Raw genomic sequence first — 23,203 nt, forward strand, 5'->3', positions numbered from 1 at the left:
GTTGATAGAATTTAATAATTAGTGATACAGGCATAACAAAGGGTCTTTCCACACACACACACACACACATATTGATATGAATCGCATCATGGTCCAAATGAAAAAGGACTAATGTACCATTTTGCCGCAGATTTTCTTTTTAAGTTATTAGTTTGTTTAAATAGTGGCCAAATTCTTTGTAAAATTGGATGACCAAATTATGTTTTGGTTTAATCAATTAATGGGCTCTAATTTAGTTTTGTTTCAAGTTATAATGATGGCCCAATTAGCAACTTAGTCATCAGCCTTTGGGAGACCAAAGGATGCGTAGCTAAATGCTTTTGGGTTGCCGCAATTATCTTGTGGTCATAACTCTCATTCTACTCATCCAAAATTAGTGATTCTTAAGCCTAAACTAAAGTTCAGAACGTGAACTTTCATGTCGTTTTGAAATTACCTCAATTGGAATTTTATACCACGAGATATCAACGATTCTAAGTTATTGTTCAAAGTGAAATTCCAGCCACTTTCCTATTTACCTTTTCACTAATTTTCCAAGTTTCTTACAAAGTTCTAACCCTAAAGATCCTATGTCAGTCCTTGTACAGATACAATTTATATATATATATATATATATATATATATATATATAAGTTTAATTAAATTTAAGTACTTTTAGTTAAAAAGGCATGCAATTAAGTGTTCATATGTGTCATGTTCATTATCATTATTAAGTGATAAAGCATTTCATTCGCATAGACAACACCATACGACCTTCTCAAAAGTGTATGACTTCTATTTCACTTTTGAAAAATTGGTGATTCTGTCATATATTTTTTTGAAGATATTTGATACAAAATGCAGAAGAAAAAAACTTGAACCAACATAGCATTGCAATATCCTTCCCTCTTTGCCGCTGATCATCATTAAAAATAAGCTAATCGTCATTAAAGCATGCGTGACTAGTACCAAATTGTTAATAATCAAATTTTTTTAATGTGTCCTCACATGCTTTGTGACTCATACTGTGTTAGTTCTTGGCAGTTCCAACGTAATCAGAGTAATTAAAAATAAAATATAAAACACTACGGTTAATTTATGTTGACTCATGATGCATCAGCATGCCCACCAAAGCTTAATCTGTGTGCTTGCTTTCCCTGTTTTATGTTACATGTAAAATTAAAAATAAATAAAAACAAAAGTGAAATAGAATAATTTTTATGACATTTTCGATATACTATAATCAAACCCTTTTTGTTCACAAAACAATACTATGTGAAAGGATAACAAAGACGACGCGTAAATAGTCATCCAAAAGTGATTATGAAACATGAAAATAAAAGAATGCAAGCACATCTCCAATTTTGATTGCTGAATGGATGTTTGTGATAGAAGGGGTGCCATGTATTAGATGTTCTATTTCAAAGTTCTTTTCGTAAGTCAATTTTGTAATCATACATGAAAGGCACAAAAGATTTTTACCTAAAACTTTTCTGAAAATTATATAAATGTCTAATATTAAAAAAAAATTACACTTATCTTTCTAAAATAAATTCGAATGACATTACTTTAGCTTCTTTAAATAAATATTCTTCATTATTATGTAATTAATAAATAAAACATTTAATTTTTATATTTTTATATTTTTAATGAAATGGCATTCATCTTCTTTATTTTATTATAAAATAATATACCAAAATTTCAATAAAAACTAAAAGTTAAAGTTTTAAATACAAAAATTAAATAATTTAATTATATTTTCAAGTGGTATTTACACATTATGAGAACAGCCCATATTAAAGGAAATTCATGTTCGATTCACACTATTTGAGAAAATTCTAAAAACCAACATCAACTATAACATTGTATAACATTGTAGGACAAAAAATTTACATTACACCCTAACTTCAAAATAGACATCTATCTTTCTTATTAATTGCGGCAATCACATACTTTATTTTATTTATATTTATACATGTATTAGAATCATGTGTAAATATAATTATTTAATAAACTTAATTGTATATTTTATTATATACTAAAATAATTTTTTCTAAAAGGTGTAACTTTTTATTTGTATAAGATAATTTATAATTTAATGATACTATAATTTTTAGGAAATTTTAAAAATATAATAATTCAACTATTTTTTATATAAAATATTTATTTCTACATTTAAAAATTTTAATTTTTTATAAATATTTATTCATATTTTAGTCAATATAATATTTTTAAATAAAATAAAGAATTAATGTGAAAGTTTATTTTAAAACTAGAGGATATAAATATATTTGGATATCATAATACAAATACTTTAGCATTAGTATAGGGAAGTAATCAGTTAAAAAAACTCTTTAATATAATTTATGAAGTGATTACAATAATAAATAAATTTATTATATATAATACTTTCCAGTTATATTAGTGTATATATGCATTATTTATGACAAAAGTAAATAATATAGGAGTTTCCATTTATGGTAATTTACTTTATTCTTGGAGCATCTGGTAGTTGTATAAATCCAAATATTTATTTAAAAAAAATTAACAATGGACCATTCATTAATATGTGCCAGAATTTGATAGGCTAAAAGGTTGTAAAAATATTTTTACATGAATAATTTAAAGAGTTTTGATGGCATTATAAACAGAGAGATTAATATAATTGCCTATTTTGTAACGAGAGGTAGACATTTTGTTTTCTTCACCAACAGCCTATAGTTGAATCATGTTAAACAAGTTTATATTCTTGAAAAAAATCATTGAAAGAGACAAAGTTTATTTCAATAATTGTTAGATGTCTAAAGATCTTTCTTTGAAGAATATCTTAATTTAATTTATTTGTTTCTTTAAAAAAGGAAAAGGTGAAGATTCGACGTGGTCCTTTATTCGACCTAGTTTGCATTTGAGAAAGAAAAATGTTTACCCAACACAGATGGAGAGAATCTGAGAAAACTAAAGCATATTCCATCTTCTGCAGTAATAATTAGGTTCGATCAAAACAATAAAAGTAAGAAAAATAATATTTTTTAGGCACGTAAAAATGACTCTATTTTTCTATATAAAGCCACCACAATATGCACCTTTTTTATGATAAAACCCTGTGACTCTTTTTGATCCTTTTTTCATTCGCTGTGATCTTCCTCTTCCTCGTACACAGGTACCATATTGGATTCCAACCACTTGTTTGTTCATTTCATGGGTCGTGCCAAAGTCATATGTTTCATGCTTTCTGGTTCCCCACGTGTTGTGTTTCAAAGGGGAGTTTTTTCAGTGTGGTTGTAGTAATAGTATTTGTATATATCATCACCCTGCACGTGTCATCCATTGGTCGTATCATAGAAGTCAATTTCATCATTAAATGCGGGCCGTGGAAAGAACTTATGGATGTTGTGTTGATTCGTCCCTTGGTTTTAGTTTCATATAGTTTTCATTGGTGTTGTTTGTTTTTTTATTTGTTCTTGTGGGGTTATTGGTTGGCTTTTCATGATCTCAGGCGAAGGCACTGAAAGTTAACAATGGCGAACCGGAAACTGGAAAAGATGGCATCCATTGATGCACAGCTTCGGCTATTGGCTCCTTCCAAAGTCAGTGAGGATGACAAACTCATTGAGTATGATGCTCTTCTGCTGGATCGCTTCCTTGATATTCTGCAGGATTTACACGGGGAGGATCTCAAAGAAACAGTGAGTTTTTTCTTACTCTCCTACTTTCATGTCTTTCTTCTTACATTTTGGTTTCATTTGGTTACACTTACACTTACACATTGCTTTTTGTCTCTCATGTCTCTATTTGTTCTGAAAGTCTAATACTGGTTTGGTGAGAAACAACATGAAACTTGAACGTAAAATAGGGATCTAAGACCTTAAGTTACTGAAGACAATATGTTGAGGAGGCAAAATATTTTTTTTTTCATGTACCTAGTAATAATTTTAACAAAACTAGGTATATTTGTTCATCCTCATGTATATGTAGGTCCACTTGTATGCACAAATTTTGATTATTGGATCAGGGGTGTGGGTTTGGAGAGTTTTATGGTAAAATAACTCTTTGATATGTTCTTGTAGCCATGAGAAAGGCCTTTTTCATAATGGATTCTTAGTGATTGAATGTCAAGTACTACGTAGAAGATAGATATGTGATCAGTGAAATAATATACTGGGTTTTATGTTCTTGTGCACTTCTCTTCGACATTTATGAGCTGGAAAACTATTTCACATGATGGTTAAGTAAATGTCCTTGTGTAGGTTCAAGAAGTATACGAAATTTCAGCTGAATATGAAGGAAAGCGTGACCCTAAGAAACTGGAAGAACTTGGAAATATGATAACTAGTTTGGATGCAGGGGACTCTATTGTTGTTGCCAAGTCCTTATCCCACATGCTTAACTTGGCCAACTTGGCTGAGGAGGTCCAGATTTCTCGCCGCCGAAGGAACAAGTTGAAGAAAGGGGATTTTGCAGATGAGAATAATGCAACTACAGAATCAGACATCGAAGAAACTCTCAAGAAACTTGTGTTTGACTTGAAGAAGTCTCCTCAGGAAGTTTTTGATGCACTGAAAAACCAGACTGTTGATCTGGTTCTCACTGCTCACCCTACTCAATCAGTTCGTAGATCTTTGCTTCAAAAGCATGCAAGGTTTGTCACAAAAATATAGTGTTTTTCAGCTTCAGTATTCAATTGTGTACTTTCTTTGTTTAAGTTGATTCAAGACACCAAAGTTGAGCTTTCTGGTTTTCATCTGCATTGCAGGATAAGGAATTGTTTATCTAAATTGTATAACAAAGACATAACTCCTGATGATAAGCAGGAGCTTGATGAGGCCCTACAAAGGGAGGTAAGTATCAAACCACTAGGATTTTCTTCGTTGGTTTAGCAAACTGCATTAACCATTACTTTTTCTTTCTTTTCTTTATCACATCAATAACTTTCTTTGGAGTTTATTCTGCAGAAGAAGAAATGTTCTAGGTGAAAAGAAACAAAGGCTTCATTGAGTCGATGACATTGTTGACAATTTTCTTTTGTTACTTCTGTAGATTCAAGCTGCCTTCCGTACAGATGAAATCAAGAGGACCCCTCCAACACCACAAGATGAGATGAGAGCTGGGATGAGCTACTTCCATGAGACAATTTGGAATGGTGTTCCAAGATTTCTGCGCCGTGTTGATACAGCTTTGAGCAACATTGGAATTAAGGAGCGTGTTCCTTATAATGCTCCTCTCATTCAATTTTCTTCTTGGATGGGGGGTGATCGTGATGGTATTACTCTTACTTGAGATGAAAAAGTAGTAGTATTACATATTATCTTTGAACAGTGAACAAACGGAAGAAAATGCAAATTTTATGTTTCAATATGATACAGGTAATCCAAGAGTAACTCCTGAGGTGACAAGGGATGTTTGCTTATTGGCTAGAATGATGGCTGCTAATATGTACTATTCCCAGATAGAAGATCTCATGTTTGAAGTAATCCACACCTCTTTCATACTCCAAAAGTTATAATCATGGATGGTTTATTACTGTTGAATCATTTTGCTGATTTCCCTTCTTGTTTCTTTCTGTAGCTCTCTATGTGGCGCTGCAACGATGAACTACGCGTTCATGCAGATGAGGTTCACAGGTCTTCTAATAGAGATGAAGTTGCAAAACACTACATAGGTGTTTACCACTTTAAACTCGGTGGATATGTGTTATATACTTTATTTATTTTGTATGAAGCTATAAACAAAGGGTCACATCACAATGTAACAAATGGTGAAAATATATTGGTTAGTTTACTAAAGCGATGATCTTTTCTTTCTTGATTATGCAGAATTTTGGAAAAAGGTTCCCCCAAATGAACCATATCGTGTGGTACTTGGTGAAGTGAGGGATAGGCTCTATCAGACTCGTGAGCGCTCTCGCCATTTACTAGCGAATGGTTACTCTGATATTCCAGAGGAAAACACTTTCACCAGTGTTGAGCAGGTACGTACATGCATTGTTTTTGCTTTCCTGTACTATATATTACTAGCTATGTTTTCATGTTAAGATTTAGTTATTTAAAAGGTTTGTTTCTGGTTGAAGCAGTTTGTGTTTTCCTTGGATAATTTCACAGACACTAACTAAAGTTAATCTGTGTAGTTCCTGCAACCTCTTGAACTATGTTACAGATCACTGTGTGCTTGTGGTGATCGAGCAATTGCTGATGGAAGCCTCCTTGATTTCCTGAGACAAATCTCGACTTTTGGACTGTCGATAGTGAGGCTCGATATCAGGCAAGAGTCAGATCGTCACACTGATGTGTTGGATGCCATTACCAAACACTTGGAAATTGGCTCATACCAGGAATGGTCTGAAGAGAAAAGACAGGAATGGTTGTTGTCGGAATTAAGTGGCAAAAGGCCACTATTTGGACCAGACCTTCTTCAAACTGAAGAAATTAGGGATGTTTTGGACACATTTCATGTGATAGCTGAACTTCCACCTGATAACTTTGGAGCCTATATCATATCAATGGCAACAGCACCATCTGATGTGCTTGCAGTTGAGCTTCTGCAACGTGAATGCCATGTGAAGCATCCATTAAGAGTTGTGCCATTGTTTGAAAGACTAGCTGATCTAGAGGCTGCTCCTGCTGCTTTGGCACGGTTGTTCTCTGTGGACTGGTACAAGAATAGGGTGAATGGGAAGCAAGAAGTGATGATTGGATACTCAGATTCAGGAAAAGATGCTGGAAGGTTCTCTGCAGCATGGCAGCTATATAAGGCTCAGGAGGAACTGATAAAGGTTGCTGAGAAATTTGGTATCAAGCTAACCATGTTCCACGGTCGTGGTGGTACTGTTGGAAGAGGAGGTGGACCTACTCATCTTGCTATTCTGTCTCAACCTCCAGACACAATCCATGGATCACTTCGTGTGACAGTCCAAGGGGAAGTTATTGAGCAGTCATTTGGAGAAAAACACTTGTGTTTTAGAACACTACAACGTTTCACTGCTGCCACTCTAGAACATGGCATGAACCCCCCCATTTCTCCAAAACCAGAATGGCGCGATTTGATGGATCAGATGGCTGTCATTGCTACTGAGGAATACCGATCCATTGTGTTCAAGGAACCACGCTTTGTTGAGTATTTCCGCCTGGTAAGAACCACACTTTAAGTTGTTATTGGATTGCAACATAGAAGAGAGTTTATTGATGAAGTTGATGTATGATGCAGGCTACACCAGAGTTGGAATATGGGAGGATGAACATCGGAAGTCGACCGGCAAAGAGAAGGCCTAGTGGAGGCATTGAAACACTGCGTGCAATACCTTGGATCTTTGCATGGACGCAAACAAGGTTTCATCTTCCAGTGTGGCTAGGGTTTGGAGCAGCATTTAAAACAGTTGTTGAGAAAAATGCTAAAAATCTGAGCATGCTGCAAGAGATGTACAACCAATGGCCCTTCTTTAGGGTCACACTTGATTTGGTGGAAATGGTGTTTGCGAAAGGAGATCCAGAAATCGCAGTTCTGAATGATAAGCTCCTTGTTTTAAAGGATCTTTGGCCTGTTGGGGATCTCCTGAGAAGCAAATATGAAGAAACCATGAAACTCCTACTTGAGGTAATGCTAAGCTACAAAAAACCTTCAAGACACAGTTTTTTCACATGATGATGACGATATTTGTTTCGTAGGTGGCTGGACACAAGGAGATTCTTGAAGGGGACCCGTACTTGAAGCAAAGACTGAGGCTTCGAAACTCTCCCATTACTACTCTGAATGTTTTCCAAGCTTACACATTGAAACGTATTCGTGATCCTAACTACCAGGTGACGGCGCGACCCCGCATATCAAAGGACACTGCAGAGGCAAGCAAATCAGCTGATGAACTCATAAAACTGAACCCTACAAGTGAGTATGCCCCTGGTTTGGAAGACACCCTCATTCTCACAATGAAGGGTATTGCTGCTGGCATGCAGAACACTGGTTAGGTTTCACCCATTTTCCCTTTCGTTATGTATCAAGATATATAGCATAAAGCACTGAAACTCAGTGCTGTCTTTTTGTTTCTCAGATACACTTTTTTTGTTTAGTTATTATGTTACCCCACCTCTCTGTACAATTTGGTGTGCTGCTCTAGAATTCTACATGAGCCAGCTACCACACTAATGAGTCAATGTCCAAATTCAGCTTCGTTTGCTACTCATATCACCTTTTTATCTTCATGTTTTGTTTCATGGAAAATCATAAGCGTACAGGGTACACCTATTCTACACTTTCACATGTTAGTTAAACTGGTTAAATATTTTGGTTAAATTAGTATAATTCTTGTGAATTTTCACATATCAAGTAATATGTTAAGTGTAACGCCTTTAAACATTACATAACCATTAAAAGTTCTTCTGAACCCATAATCATCACCAATCATGTGATAATTAAAAAAAAATCATTATTACTTGGTTACACGTGGCATTCTAAACTTTTTCTCAATACCACGATTTTTTTCTTAAATTAGCGTAAAATTTTGATTAAATTAGTATAATTATGTGTGAGTTTTTGTATCTAAAATCTTCCTGACATAAGATTTTATGAGTGTGTATTGTTGTGATAAATGATAATACAACTAAGAGTTACTCGTGATTTAAAACACTTTTATTTGAGAAAGGAGTGCCAATTGAGAATTAAGTCTAAGCTAAGTTTCAGATTGAAGATAAAATAGTTGGATACCAACAAAGAAAGAATACACATAAAACTATTATATTAAGATTTTGAGTTAAGGTGTGGGAATTCCTTATACAGGTGGTTAAACTCATCTCTCATTTATACCGTGTAATAAGTTAGTGTATATAACTTGAATGGTTTACATCTATCCATACTCATGATAATATCTTGTTTTATTTGTGATTACACTATTTGAGTTTGAATACGTATTTTACAGAAAAAAAAAAAAAAACATCACACGCTGTTGTTAACTCGCGTTTTGAGTGAAAAAATTAATCATTAATCACATCAATTTAAATTAACTTTAACTAAACTTATTTGAGTAAAATTAATTTTATTCACAATAAATTTTTTCAAGACTTATCTAAATATATATTGAATGCTTAGTTTTATAGGGTGGCGAAGGAACGGAAAAAATTTATGTTTCCATTGAAAAACTTTTTTTTATAGTTTTTATCTGTTAATTATACTTAAAAAAAACTATAAACAGGCTTTTAATATATTATTATGGATCTTTATTAAAAAATAATAGTTTAATATCACTTTATATCAATAACATGCAAAGATAAATTTTGACTTTAAATCATTTATCTATTATAAATCATATTTTAATAAAGTTTATGATCATTATATTTAATTGAAGTAAAACTTAGAAGGTCTCTAATAAGTTGTTTGTTCTCATATGTATTTAATGGATTATAATTTTAAATTTTGTATGGCATTACGTCACATCAATATACTATTTCAACCTTAAAAGATAAAAAATAAAATGTAAACAAAATAAAATGTGTATTTTTAAATTAAAATTATACTAATAAAATTATTTTTATTTTCAAATATAATAATGAGATGAATCTAAAAAATGAAGTGAATCCAAAGTAGAAATAAAACAAATAAAATATTTAATCACAAAAAAACTCTTAAATAATAATAAATTATGACAAATTTTGATGAAAAAGATATATTTAAAAATTAATGTTTTAATTAGAGACGAAGAAAATTAACAATCAATTCCTTTAGTACTAAAAAAATTAATAATTAATATTAGCGATGACTTTAAAATTAATTTATAATAAAAATTATTTTAATTATTAATTTAAAATTCAATTATATTTTTTTTAAAGTATTTTAATTATGAATAAAATTTAATTTAAAAATTAGTATATAAATTAATAATAATTAATTATATTTTTTAATAAAATCAACTATTATTTAAAAATTTTCTTTTGAACTAATTTGTCTCGATTCATTAATTGTTATCATTTCACAGTAATAATATGTTAAATTTGTAATGAAAAAAATTAAGGAACGTTTGTAATATATCCATTAACTTTTCTCTTTATCTATAAAAGTTCTAATTTTAAAATCGATCCGCATTTTAATCTTAAAAGTTTGATACAGACTTAACTGATATGTGAACTTATAAAATTTTAAAAGTCATATTATGATATAAAATATTAAGGGTCATATAATTAGAATATAGAGTGTTAACAATTTGTACTAATTATGATAATATGAGAGATATAAGAGATATATTACATGAGAAATTTATTATTTTATTTATATATATATATATATATATATATATATATAAATGTAACATAATATAAAATAAACGAATTCATGTGATTTTTTTGAAAACAAATTTATAAAATTATTGATCTTAGAATTTTTTCTTTTTCAACTTCAGATTTAGACGGGATACGAATTTAAATGAGTGTGAACTTAATTTGTAATTATTTTAAAATGTTAATTCATATTTTTATGTTTTAATTGTTTAAAAACATTATACTAATATTTTTTTCTTAAAATTATATAAATGTTAAAAGTTAGAATTTAAGTAATTTTATAAAACCTGGTTATATGTCAATTTATTTTCTAATTAATACTCTCATCCGTAATTTTGATGTATTTTAACATTATTTTGTATTAAGAGATACAATAGTTTTCTAAAATATTAATAAAATAATTTTAATATTTTTTTACTTACTTTTCTTTTCATTTAATACAATAAATATATATATAAATTATTGTAATGCGTTACTGAAAATTTTGAAAAGAAAAGGAATAAAATAGAACAATTTTGTTTTTAAATCGAGACAAATAAAAAGCCGCTGTACAAGTAATTAAATTAATAAAAGTAAGAAAAGAAGAAAGAGAAAGTAAGGACACAGCAGAAACAAAAGTGAAGATTTTGCTTTGGGAGGAAGGAAGTGTTTGCGAGAAAAGTTTTGAATCCTTTGAAAGAGTGTGTTTAGTGTGAGACAGAAGAAGAAGAAGAAGAAGTTCCAATCCATTTTTAAGTCGTAATGGCCCTCTCCGCCGTGAGGCAGCGACGTTCCGAGGCGTCTGATCCGTCTCCGTCGCAACCGTACACGAAGCTGGACAAGCCTCAGCAATCGGAGGAAAAAGACGGAAAAGGGTTGGGGTGGTTTTTTCCGTTCTTGGCTCTTGGGTTTTTGAGGTACATGAGTGCCACCTCCAACATCATCCACGATTGCGACGAAGTCTTCAATTACTGGGAGCCCCTTCATTACCTTCTCTACAAAACTGGCTTCCAGACATGGGAATATAGGTATCTAAGTCACCCACCTTCCTTTTAGATTCAACTAAATTCTGGGTTTTGTTGTTTTACATTTTTTCTAGTTGAGGTCATTTCTGGGAAGATGGGCCTTGGAAGAAGAGAAAAAGTTTTGATTTTTTATTATTTGGTTGTGTTTGGGTAACCAGTAAATTGAATTAAATGTTTATTGGATCAGTTATTCACTTTCTTTGCATAAACTTGTCCTTAGTTATTGAAGAAGAAAATAAGAGTGTAAAATGATTTGGATTTCTTCCATAAACTAAAATAAGTTATGCACCTGAACTTTAGATGAGTTAGATGAAAGCTTTTATAAATTTTGCATGCACAAGTTAATTTTAGCTGATAACTTCCTAGAAGTGATTATGGAGATGTTTATTTGGACTGCTCAAATGTATGATAAATTGTTTATATGATTGAAGAGGAAATAAAGTTATTCTTTTTCATGAAGGTGTAAGCAATTTTCGTAAGCTGTCTTGGGAAATTTATTGAAATTAGTTGAAAAAAAAAATTAGAGGTATATTAGAAGCTAGGCTGGTAAGCTCTCTCAGAATATTCTTAAGTGTTTATGTCGCAAGCTAAGCCCAAATTGTAGTAAATTCATTCTTCCAAATGCACCCTTAATACCTTGTAGATGAGAGGAAAAAGGATTATTTTTATGAAGCCTTTCTAAGTTGCAAGAAATGAATTAAAGACTGAGAAGAAAATTCATTAGTTTCAGCTCAGGTCATGGTATTGATAAATGACAAGTGGTGTGTGCATGGTTGCAGTTCACAGTATGCTCTTCGGTCATATTTGTACCTTTTATTTCATGAAATAGTGGGTCGACCAGCTTCATGGTTGTTTAGTGAAGACAAAGTAAGTTTCCTGCTGTGCGTAGTTGTTGAATTGTTTTTGACTGGAGGTGGAAATGCTTATGGTTTTCATGTCACCGTTGTGCTTTCTTGTTGTAGGTGAGAGTGTTTTATGCTGTGAGATTCTTCCTTGGTCTGCTCTCTGTTTTAACTGACACTGTTCTCGTGGTAGCACTTTCGAGAAAGTATGGAAAACGACTAGCTACTTATGCACTTGCTATGCTGTGCCTAACTAGTGGCTGTTTCTTTGCTAGCACTAGTAAGTGATCCCTTGGCAATGATTTCTTGTCATCATCTTCTCTTGCCATCATGCTATCTACCTATGAGGATTAATAAAGGGTGACCAAGTACCATCTATTTCATGATTCTGCATTCTGTGGGACCTTGTTTTGCTAATGTTCTTCTTTATCAATCTTTTGTATCTCTAGGTTTCTTGCCGAGTTCGTTTTCTATGTATGCAATATCTCTTGCGTCAGGTTTATTTCTTCTGGATAAGCCTGCTTCGGCAATTTCTGTTGCTGTTATTGGTGTCATACTTGGCTGGCCATTCTCAATCTTGGCTTTCCTTCCAGTGACAGTATATTCTCTGTCTAGAAAATTCAAAGTGACATTTATTGCTGCGACAATCACATCAGTTGTTCTTCTTGTAAGTTGGAACCCTCCCCCTCCCCCAACATACACACATACTTCAACCTTCTCTGTCCTATAAATTATGCATGTACCATATAATGTTGTATAGAATATATGGCTTTGCTTGCATCGTATGATCTATGATGTTGTTAAATTTCATATGTCGTGTCCTTCACAATAACAGCATATTTTAATTTCATTTTTTTACAGGCATTGTCAATAGTTACAGACTTTTACTACTATGGAAAATGGACTTCATCTGTCTTGAATCTTTTAATATACAATGTAGCTGGAGGTGGTGAAAGCCATTTGTACGGGATTGAAGGGCCTCTTTATTATCTGAGGAATGGATTCAACAATTTCAATATTTGTTTTGTTCTTGCTCTGCTGTTCTTGGGGATTTTGCCTATTGCAAAAAAGAAATATGCACCAGATCTACTGATTGTGATATCTCCTATATATATTTGGCTGGGGTTTATGTCTTTGCAGCCACACAAAGAAGAAAGGTTTGGCTGAATTTTTAACCTGGTCTTCTATTACAAAGTTAACCATATGATGTTATTTCCTCACGCCAAGTACAGTAATATTGTTTTGTCGAGAGATTGAAATAGAGATCAATCTCTCATTTCCTCCTGGTTTGTACAGATCTTCTGACCTTCTATGTTTTTCAGTAATCTCCAATATAGCCTCATTTTTATTGGTAGTAACTTGGATGGTTTTGTTTAGGTTTACAAAGACAGACAGGTATTACCTATGAATTGGTTATAGTTAAGAACATGGAGCTATGTTAATTGCTTGATTAGCTTATAGTGAATGAGGCACTGTATTTTAAGTTGAAGTGAAGTCAAGTTCCATATTATTTGCACCACTTCAAATTTTCTTTTGCATGTTCATCAGGGAAGAAGTTTGGAATAAGAAAAAATTAAGTACAGACATCTCTAATATTTGGAAAGCATGTCTTCTAGATCTTCGTTATATTATCAAGCCTGTCATTAATTAAAAATCAGTTTCTGAAAGTTAAGCCCTTTTCTGTGTGTATAGTTTGGATTACTACTTCATTAAAGGAGTTCATATCTAGTTCTTCACTTCTGATGAGGCGAGTTTTGCTCTCCCTTTGGTTAAGTCTAACCTAGACACTCTGAATGGGGTTTACGATCAAGATTTAGTTACCCTCTTCATTGATATAGTAACTTTTAAAATAATTATGCACTTCAGAAGGGTATTTACTTAGTATTTTTCCTTAGCTTGTGCAGTTGAGTGAATTAATTATGATTTTTGTATTTGTTTGTTATTATAAAATACACTAAATTGATATGGATAACGGATTTTCCCCATCTGTGCATGCAGGTTCCTTTATCCAATATATCCACTTATTTGTGTTGCTGCTTCAGCTGTTATTGAGAGCTTCCCAGATCTTTTTCGTAGCAAATATGATACATACCAACGTTCTATAATAGTGACAGTAAGATACCTAATTACTTGAGATGTGGATAGATCTCTATATTTCTAATATGCAAGCAGTAAATATTTTCTGGATTTCTATTTTGCTAAATGCAGGTTGCCAAAGTTATGAGACCAGTGGCTCTTAGCCTTATACTATATGCCTCTCATGCCCGTACATTTTCTTTGATTCACGGTTACTCAGCCCCATTGGAGGTTTACAAGATTTTGGAGCACCATGATGCAGAAAACAGTGAGTCAAACATTTGGTGGCTTTGTTACTATATTGTATAAATGACTATTTTGCTTATAAATGTGATTGAATGGAGTAAAGGGGTCATGTGAGATGTAGCCACGGAGAAGCTAGTTTATATAGTTATTGCTCGGAACAGTTAGGTGGTTAAATTTGTAGGAATAGGGAATTAGCTTAAATAAGATAAGGGGGTAGATGAGAGAGTATTCTGTTTGAAAACTAAGCCTTAGATCTATTGTAGATGTGAGAAAAGAAGTCCCACATCGATGGGAACTTACTTTGGGGCTTACTTTTAATGTTATAAAAGGAGTCCAGTGTTTCCTTAGGAAATCATCCCAAAGTCTCTTCCTTTTCTATTCCTTTTTGCTTTATTTGCTTGAGAGAAGAATTAAGAGAGAATATTAGTTTCTCCTCTAAGAGAGCTCCTTTAAGGTTCTCCTTGTATTAGTTTTTCCTATTTCCAAGAGAGGGGGTTGTCATTTTTTTCTCCTTGGGATTAGAGAGAATGATATGTAATTTTTCCTTTTCTTGAATAAATTATATTTGTTGCCTATTATCTATTTTTGTTCCTTTATTTTCATCTTGTATTTTAGTTGTGAGTACTTGTGCTAGTACTCTGATACCCAACAGTGGTATCAGAGCTGTTGGTTCGTGTGATTATCTTCCGCTACTATTGTCATTAGAATAGTGCTGTGATAGTGGATAAAGTGTGGTAGTGTGAAAGTGCTTGTCTAGGAAAATTCTGGCTAGGAAAGACTTGGTACTTAAGCGTGTCCATTAGTGACCCACCTCTCTTTCCTGGGAATTACCTAGTGCACTGGTTCACGGTCTGCTTCCATTGTTCTAGTAGACAGTACTATTCATAGTGAGAAGTGCATAAGTCGGTTTTAAAGCCATGACAACAAGATACGAGATAGAGAGGTTCAATGGGAAAAATTTCTCATTGTGGAAACTGAAGATGAAGGCAATTTTGAGAAAGGACAATTGTCTAGAAGCAATTGAAGAAAAACCTGCAGGCATTACAGATAAAAAGTGGAAGGAAATAGATAACAATGCTATAGCAAATTTGCACTTAGCATTGGCAGATGCGGTTTTATCCAGCATTGCGGAGAAGACTACGGCGAAGGAGATTTGGGATACTCTCACAAGCCTGTATGAGGTTAAGTCACTTCACACAAGAATATTCTTGAAGAGAAAACTCTATACTCTTCGAATGAATGAGTCCACATCGGTGACAGACCACATAAACAATCTAAATACCTTGTTTGCCCAACTTTCAGTGGCAGATTTCAACATAATTGAAAATGAACGTGCGGAGCTTCTACTACAGAGTTTACCTGATTCGTATGATCAACTTGTCATCAACATTACAAATTACAACGTTATTGACCTCCTACGCTTTGAGGATGTTGCCGGAGCTGTTCTTGAAGAAGAATCCAGGCGAAAGAACAAAGAGGATATGGTGGAAAGTGCAAGGCAAATAGAAGCTTTGGTGATGACGAAAGGTAGATCAACAAAACATGGATCTAGTGGGAGTCAGTCTCATGATAGATATCAAAGTAAGAAGCATCTCAAATGCTACCATTGTGGCAAAAGAGGGCATGTGAAGAAAAATTGTTGGCATTTGAAGAATGGAGGAAAGAACTTTGAGGCATCAACCTCACAAGGTTGTATGGCAAATACCTCGGAGGACGAAGATATTCTGTGAAGAAGAGGAGAGATCTGGTAAGTCATGAAAGCTCAGAAGATCATGGCAGATGTGTATGTGCTTTTGGGAGATACGTTGCAGGAAGCTAATGCAATGGTTGCATCGACAAGTCAAGAAGAAGCGATGTTGATGTGACATTGTAAACTTGGGTATAAGTCAGAGCAAAATTTGCAAATCCAGGCGGAACGTAATCTCTTACTTGGGCTCAAGAAGGTTGTTTTACCTCTATGCGAGCACTATGTGGTAAGCCAACAAACATAGTCATAGATCGCAGATTGCTAGTTTGACTACCAGAAAAAGGAAAATACAAGAAGACTTGGTTTATTCTGATGTAAGGGAATCACCAGAGTTATCACTAGGAGAATCAAAGTTTACTCCAGGAGATTGTGGGTGTACTACATCAAGAGGAAGTCAAATGTGTTGTTACCAGTTCAAGGAATCCAAAGCACGAGTAGAGCTTGAAACTGGGAAAATTAAGTGCTTAGGCTATGCTAACAATGTGAAGGGGTACCACTTGTGGGTCCCACTACCCACAAGGTTATTGTTAAGCATAAATGAAATGATGTTCCAACCAGAAGGCGTTAAAGAACAAGAAAACTTGGTTTGCATGGTTGAACAAATCTCAGTACGGTTTAAAGAGGGCGCTCAGGTGTTCGTATCAGAGATTTGATTCCTTCATAAGCCTCGGTTACAACAGACTGGGTGTTTAGACCATTGATGTTGTATGTGGATGACATGTTGGAGGTAGACCCCAACAAAGTTCAAATCCAGGAATTGAAGGCAAAATTGGCTAGGAAGTATGAGAAGAAGGACTTGGAACTAGCAAACAAGGATTTCAGGGATGCAAATACACCGAGACAAAAAAGATAGGAAGGCTTGGCTTTCTCAGAAGAAATACTTACTGATAATCTTGCGACGCTTCAACATGCAAGATTGCAAGCCAATTTCGACCCCACTTTCTATCAATTGTTCCTCACGTATGAGTCCTAGCAGTGAAGCGGAGAGGATGGAGAAGTCTCGAGTACCGAGTGCATCGGTGGTGGACAACCTTATGAATGCTATGATGTGTACAAGACCAAACATTGCACAAGCAGTGGTAATGGTTAGTATGTTCATGGCAGGTTTGGTGGAGAGCAGTGAAGTATTGACAAGAGGTCCTTAGAAGGAACCTCGAGTGTTGCATTGCGTTTTGGAGGATCAGAATTATGTGTCAATGAAGTCTACGTGGATTCGATCCTACTGAAGTTTATCAGAAGAACAAGCAACATGAAGGCAGAGAATAAAGCATGGTGTGAAGATTTGATTAATTTCATCAAAATCTTCAAGTGGGAGATTGTGAGAAAAGAAGTCCCACATCGATGGGAACTTACTTTGGGGCTTACTTTTAATGTTATAAAAGGAGTCCAGTGTTTCCTTAGGAAATCATCCCAAAGTCTCTCCCTTTTCTATTCTTTTTTGCTTTATTTGCTTGAGAGAAGAATTAAGAGAGAATATTAGTTTCTTCTCTAAGAGAGAAGGTTAGTTTCTCCTTTAAAGTTCTCCTTGTATTAGTTTTTCCTATTTCCAAGAGAGGGGGTTGTCATTGTTTTCTCCTTGGGATTAGAGAGAATGATATGTAATTTTTCCTTTTCTTGAATAAATTATATTTGTTGCCTATTATCTATTTTTGTTCCTTTATTTTCATCTTGTATTTTAGTTGTGAGTACTTGTGCTAGTACTCTGATACCCAATAGTAGAAAGGTGAAAAACCGTTGTAAAAGCATAATTTTTGAAACGAGAATGTTCTCCTTGGGTTCTTTGTTTGTAATTCAACGAACACTGCCAAAGCATGCTCTCCTTCTCTTTGTTTTTTTCTCGTATCTATTTCTGAAGCTCGAGATGCTATTTCTGGTTCCTCATTCCCTACATGTCATACTGAGTCCACAATTTATAAAGAAAATGCCTTCAGAAGGATTTATCGAAGGGAACTCTAGGGTACTTAAAGAAACTAAGGCTGCTGTGATGCTTAAATTTAAGATTTTTACATGTCTGGAAACTAAATGTGTTTTAATGAACTTCGATCATAACTATTACTTCAACCTACATCATGACTTTCAATTACATTTACCTTGTGTTTGGATGGAGCATTTCAACAATGCTTAGAAATTGAAATGCTTTACATTTGAATTGCTTGCAATTAAATTTCCTTCATTTTCTAAATAACTTGTTTGGATAAAGAAATTAAAATACCTTACATTTCAATTTCTTATTTGGAAAAAACAATTGAATTTCATGTGAGATAAAATTTAATTTTTACAATATTTATTTTAGGCTTAATTATGTTTTAGTTCATGATAAATTTGGAAACGGGTTCGACGACCCAGATGGACCAAGATGACCCACCCGACTACCCAACCGAATTGGTCTGACCCAACGCCCCAAATGGGTCGGGCCGGCCAGAAAACCCAGACAGGCTGGGTTGACTCGATGATCCAGACAAGCCTGACGGTCCATACCTGCCGGTCATGCCTGTCAAGTTCATCAACCTTTTGGTTCGTCTGGGTCGTTGGGCCAGCTCGACACATCTTAGTCGTCAGGCCTGCCCGGACGGTGTGGGTTGTCAAGCTTGACTGACCTGATTGAGTTGTCAAGATCGCCCGACCCATATGTGTCATCGGGTCACCCAGTCTGTCTAGGTCATTGGGCTCGCCCGACCCGTCTGGGTTGTTGGGCCTACTCGACCTGTTTCTGTCGTCAAGTCGGTTCGATTTGTCTAGATCGTATGGGCAGCCCAACTTATCATGGTTGTGAGGTTGAGTGAGAAGAATTTCAAATTCCAACTTTTTTGAGGGTATTTGAATTTCTTCTAATTTAGCTAATTGAAATACTTCAAAAAATTGCATGCATTTTAAATGCTTTTTAATTTCTCTAACCAAACAAGACATTTCATTACAAAGAATTTTAAATTCTTCAAATAAATGAATCACCCTCTTGAATTGCCTCATCCAAACACACCCTTAGTGAATTCATTTGTTGTGCTTGCTGTAATTGCAAAGTTTTGCTACGTCTTTCTTTACTTTCCCTCTAATCGTTGTGATTTTGCTGTTGACCCTCTGTTGGAAATATTATATTATGTCATTATCTTCTAGCCTAGACTAAATTTTCACTGTTCATTCCAAACCTCTATCAAATATCTATCAAATTAGTGCTATTATGTATCATGGAAGCGCTATTTCAATGGATATTTGATACAGGCTGAAGAGGAAATTATAAGGTATTTTGAGACAAGCGCCAGAATTATGTATCATTTCATTCCTTTGCTTTGCAGATTCTGTACTTTGTGTTGGAAGTGAGTGGCATCGTTATCCATCGTCATTTTTCATCCCAGATTACGTGGGACAAGTTCGATGGATCGACGATGGTTTCCGAGGTCTTCTTCCCTTCCCATTTAATTCTACCCTAGGGGGAACTGCTGCAGCACCACCATACTTCAACAACAAAAACATAGCATCAAGCGAGCAATTTGTATGTCCTCTTTAACTGTATATATATAGAGGTGCTAGGCAGCTAGCACTTTTGATCTTCATAAATTTTTGTTAGAAAATGCTACTAACTACTCATTGCTTTCACAGCTCCTTGATGTAGATGCTTGTACTTTCCTTGTTGAGCTGCAGCTCAATCGGCCTTACCTCACTCGTGGAAGTGACTTGTCAACTTGGGAGGTGAGTCATTGTTGAAGTTTCTCACTTTCTCATGTTGAATGATAATATTTGCTTTTAACTGATTCAACATTGTTTGTTTTTCAGCCTATTGCTGCATTGCCTTATTTGGACAGAGAGCTTTCACCGCCTTTGTATAGGTCTTTCTTCATCCCTTACCTCTGGCAAGAGAAGAATGTTTTTGGCACTTATAAACTGTTCAAAAGAGTAACCACATAATTTTATTTTTGTCTTAGAATTTGGTGGATTAACAGCAAAACCATTTTTGTTAGACAGAAAGCTTGTAGAATTTCTCTTATCTGTTGTTGAATAGTTAATTTAGTTCTAATCTGCTTAAACTTTTCCAGTGTTTTCTACTGTCATACTTTTCTCCCACTGAAGCATTCAATTTATTAATCATGCATGTATGGATTCAGCGTCTGATATGCTATGTTTGGCTTTATTTAGTGTTTGATATGCGTTTATATAATTGATTTTGGATTGTCTTAATTTTATAGAATTAGTTTTAAATAAACGTGAGTTTGAAGTAATGTAGTTTTTATTTCAATAACAAGTATTAGAAAAGTGACACATTTGGAAGCTTACAATCAAGATTGATTCACGTGTAATCTATAACAATATATAAAGGGAATTCTCCTTTTTGTGTTCATATTTAAAAATACTAATTTTACCTTTTAAATATAATAATTTATTAAATTTTTAAAAATTGATCGGTACTTTTACAAGTTTTTTATAAAATTAGTTATATTTGTTTCTTCTCTTCTTTTTTATTTATTAATGGTTATTCTTTCATATGTTCTGATATATTTTATTTTATTTTTAATAAATATAATTTTAGTTTATATAATTACTTAATATAAAAAAAAATTACAATATTATCACCTACTAATATAATATCATTCATATTTAAAAAATACATACACATAGGTGCGATAGCGTCTGTGTTTACGCTAGTTTTTAGAATTAGTTTTGATGTTTGTTTATATTTTATATAAATGACTTTTCTTTTGTTGAAAATTAGGTAAAATTTACTAAATATGGAACAAGAATTATTTTTCATATTTATATTTTTTTTCTTATTTTTCTCCTGTGGGGTTACGTTGAAGATTTCTAGTACCTAATTTAGTGACACCCATAAAAATATCTGCAATCTTATTTAAGAGCATTTTGGAGGGTGGTATTTATTTGCAAATTTTAGTAGGTATAGGAGTGATTACAACGCACCTAATATATATTAATATTTGTTTTTAAGAAATATAATAATTTACATGTATAATCATTATTATTTTTTTACATAATATAGATGTAAAAATAATTATGTTACCTGATGTATTTACAATATTATCTAAATGACTTAAAATTACATTTATTTTAATCTTATGTCTAAGTATTTTTTATGTTTTGTTTCGTTACTTGAAATTATGTTTGAGTGATTTAATAATACAACTTCATTTTTGACTGTTTAGTTACTAAATTAAGAAAACATTATGGCTACAAAACAATGACAATTATATATAAATAATGTGTTTCGAATTTATATTATTGAAAAATATAATATTTTATTCTATGTATATAATAATTAAGGTTTTTTATACTTTCTTTTTAGTTTTTATTCATTTATTATGTAATTTCTCACCCATGATATATACGTTCACTCATCCAATAAGCACTTTTACTTTTAGCAAAAAAAAAAAAAAAAACAAAGCAAACATTGTTATTCATCTTTGTTGGTTTTTACCCTCTTTTACCCCATTTATCATAAAAGTTAAAGAAAGAGAAAGGGTTGATATTTATGGAGTTTCCGTTCACGTGAGAAAGTAGGGTTCATATGTTAGCGTGTTAGCAAATCTCTTTTTGGGGATATTTAGCATCTCACTTCATCGTTTTGTCTCCAACTCAATGTTCTTGCCAATTGTTGTAACTTCCTTTTGTTGAAAAAAACTAATGATAAAAGAAGAAGAAAGGTACATTGATATTGAAATGTTTGGAATATGTGGTAGGTAGAAACATCACCTCTTTAGAACAATGATTAAAGACCACCATACTAAGAAATTCCATTTTGCATAAAGCAATTCAGATGTGCCGTTGTTGTCTCAAATAGGTACTGGGATATATGAATTCATCGCCACTGCTGTAATCTTTGGAACATGCAACAAAAAAGAGTAAGAACTACAAAATAATTTTAAACATATTCATACTCATTCTAACATACCACATTAACAACAAAAAGTGTATAGAATTTATGAAAAGTCTCTCATAACATTGAAAATAATGATCTTGTAAGATTTCATATATCTATCAATGATCTGTGTGATAGGTAGTTTTACATGGTTCTTTAAATAAATATTTTATTAAATACTCACCTACAAGTACATTCACATAAGATGTTTTTTTCCATAAGGTCATCATTATAATCTTCATCAATATTATTTTTAAAATTTTCATATCAATGATTCATATTATCCATTTTCACCTATGGAAATTTATTACAAAGATTACCAACAAGTGACATTATAAAATTTTCACATAAGATTATAATCATACATTAGCATAAATTTGATGAGGCAATTGCCTTTTTCTTAACCTTCAAAACAACATTGTTGGTTCTTTTACTCTTCTTTCCACTTTTTTGTATTCCTAATCCTTGGCTACTGGTTCTCTGTGAAACATTGGAATTAAGATCTTCAATATCATTTATTTCTCCAATACTATCATCTTCACTATCACTTGAACCTTCTTACAAATTAAGGCCAATGTTTTCTAAACTAGGATGATACACATCATTAATATTTGGTATAATTAGTTGTATAGTACCCAGTTTGGGGTTAGGGTGTCAAATAGGTACCCGGTTTAAAAAAAGTGTCAATTGCATCCCAACTTTTGAAGAAGTGCTTCAATTAGGTCCCTTTCAGACAGAGTTGACAAACGTCGTTAGTCAACGTGCCACGTGTCAGTCTCTGGTTTTTTTTTAAATTTTTTTAAATTTTTTTAAATTTTTTGAAGAAAAAAAAATGCCACGTGTCAAGTTCCTGTGTGTGACACGTGGCATTGTCAGTGCCACGTGTCAGTATCACTATCAATGTCATTGTGTTGATTTCGATTTAGTCCTCATATATGTTTTTTTGTTTCAATTTAGTACCTAAGTATGTGTATCTGAGTCAATTTTGTCCCAATTTTTTTTAATAATTAAAATCCATTTTTTTATAAAATTAAAAGTAATTAAGTATAAAAGTTTAACAAAAATTGTGTATTTGATATTTATATTAAATTTAGTGGTAAAAATCATTTTATTAAGTCATTTTTAATAATAAAAAAAATTAGTATAACATTCAAACCAATAGAAATTTTGGTTTAAAATTAATAAGAGACAATATT

The 23,203-nt window shown here is 32.9% G+C and overlaps 2 protein-coding genes across 3 annotated transcripts; both read left to right on the forward strand.

Moving 5' to 3' along the window:
• The first annotated feature begins 2,990 nt into the window (after positions 1 to 2,990).
• Positions 2,991 to 8,149, forward strand: LOC114185191 (phosphoenolpyruvate carboxylase). Of its 2 annotated transcripts, none has more exons than XM_028072766.2 (11): positions 2,991 to 3,139; positions 3,476 to 3,665; positions 4,227 to 4,618; positions 4,733 to 4,817; positions 5,017 to 5,239; positions 5,343 to 5,446; positions 5,545 to 5,638; positions 5,793 to 5,947; positions 6,104 to 7,102; positions 7,180 to 7,566; positions 7,638 to 8,149. In XM_028072766.2, the coding sequence occupies exons 2-11, from the start codon at positions 3,498 to 3,500 to the stop codon at positions 7,932 to 7,934; spliced, it is 2,904 nt and encodes a 967-aa protein (XP_027928567.2). In that variant the 5' UTR covers positions 2,991 to 3,139; positions 3,476 to 3,497; the 3' UTR covers positions 7,935 to 8,149. The 2 variants fall into 2 exon arrangements, with proteins under 2 accessions (XP_027928567.2, XP_027928568.2); XM_028072767.2 differs by lacking the exon at positions 2,991 to 3,139 and adding an exon at positions 3,172 to 3,368.
• Positions 8,150 to 10,814: 2,665 nt separating this feature from the next.
• Positions 10,815 to 20,184, forward strand: EBS3 (Alg9-like mannosyltransferase family). The gene is made up of 10 exons (XM_028074037.2): positions 10,815 to 11,239; positions 12,016 to 12,103; positions 12,199 to 12,358; positions 12,528 to 12,745; positions 12,940 to 13,235; positions 14,077 to 14,191; positions 14,287 to 14,422; positions 19,438 to 19,634; positions 19,742 to 19,831; positions 19,916 to 20,184. Exons 1-10 carry the CDS (start codon positions 10,974 to 10,976, stop codon positions 20,045 to 20,047), a joined length of 1,698 nt encoding a protein of 565 aa, XP_027929838.1. The 5' UTR covers positions 10,815 to 10,973; the 3' UTR covers positions 20,048 to 20,184.
• The last annotated feature ends 3,019 nt before the right edge of the window (positions 20,185 to 23,203 follow it).

This window comes from Vigna unguiculata, chromosome 5 (assembly GCF_037176805.1).
Source record: "Vigna unguiculata cultivar grain cowpea cultivar isolate G323 ecotype 2 chromosome 5, ASM3717680v1, whole genome shotgun sequence".
In the NCBI taxonomy this organism is placed as follows: domain Eukaryota; kingdom Viridiplantae; phylum Streptophyta; class Magnoliopsida; order Fabales; family Fabaceae; genus Vigna; species Vigna unguiculata.

What these genes read in the sequence shown, in the direction of transcription:
- EBS3 (XM_028074037.2), top strand. Translation starts at nt 10,974, where the DNA reads ATGGCCCTCTCCGCCGTGAGGCAGCGACGTTCCGAGGCGTCTGATCCG. An exon ending in TAGCATCAAGCGAGCAATTT is followed by an intron (nt 19,635 to 19,741) that starts GTATGTCCTCTT and finishes TTGCTTTCACAG; the next exon opens with CTCCTTGATGTAGATGCTTG. An exon ending in GTGACTTGTCAACTTGGGAG is followed by an intron (nt 19,832 to 19,915) that starts GTGAGTCATTGT and finishes TTTGTTTTTCAG; the next exon opens with CCTATTGCTGCATTGCCTTA.
- LOC114185191 (XM_028072766.2), top strand. Translation starts at nt 3,498, where the DNA reads ATGGCGAACCGGAAACTGGAAAAGATGGCATCCATTGATGCACAGCTT. An exon ending in GATGGGGGGTGATCGTGATG is followed by an intron (nt 5,240 to 5,342) that starts GTATTACTCTTA and finishes AATATGATACAG; the next exon opens with GTAATCCAAGAGTAACTCCT. An exon ending in AGTTGCAAAACACTACATAG is followed by an intron (nt 5,639 to 5,792) that starts GTGTTTACCACT and finishes TTGATTATGCAG; the next exon opens with AATTTTGGAAAAAGGTTCCC.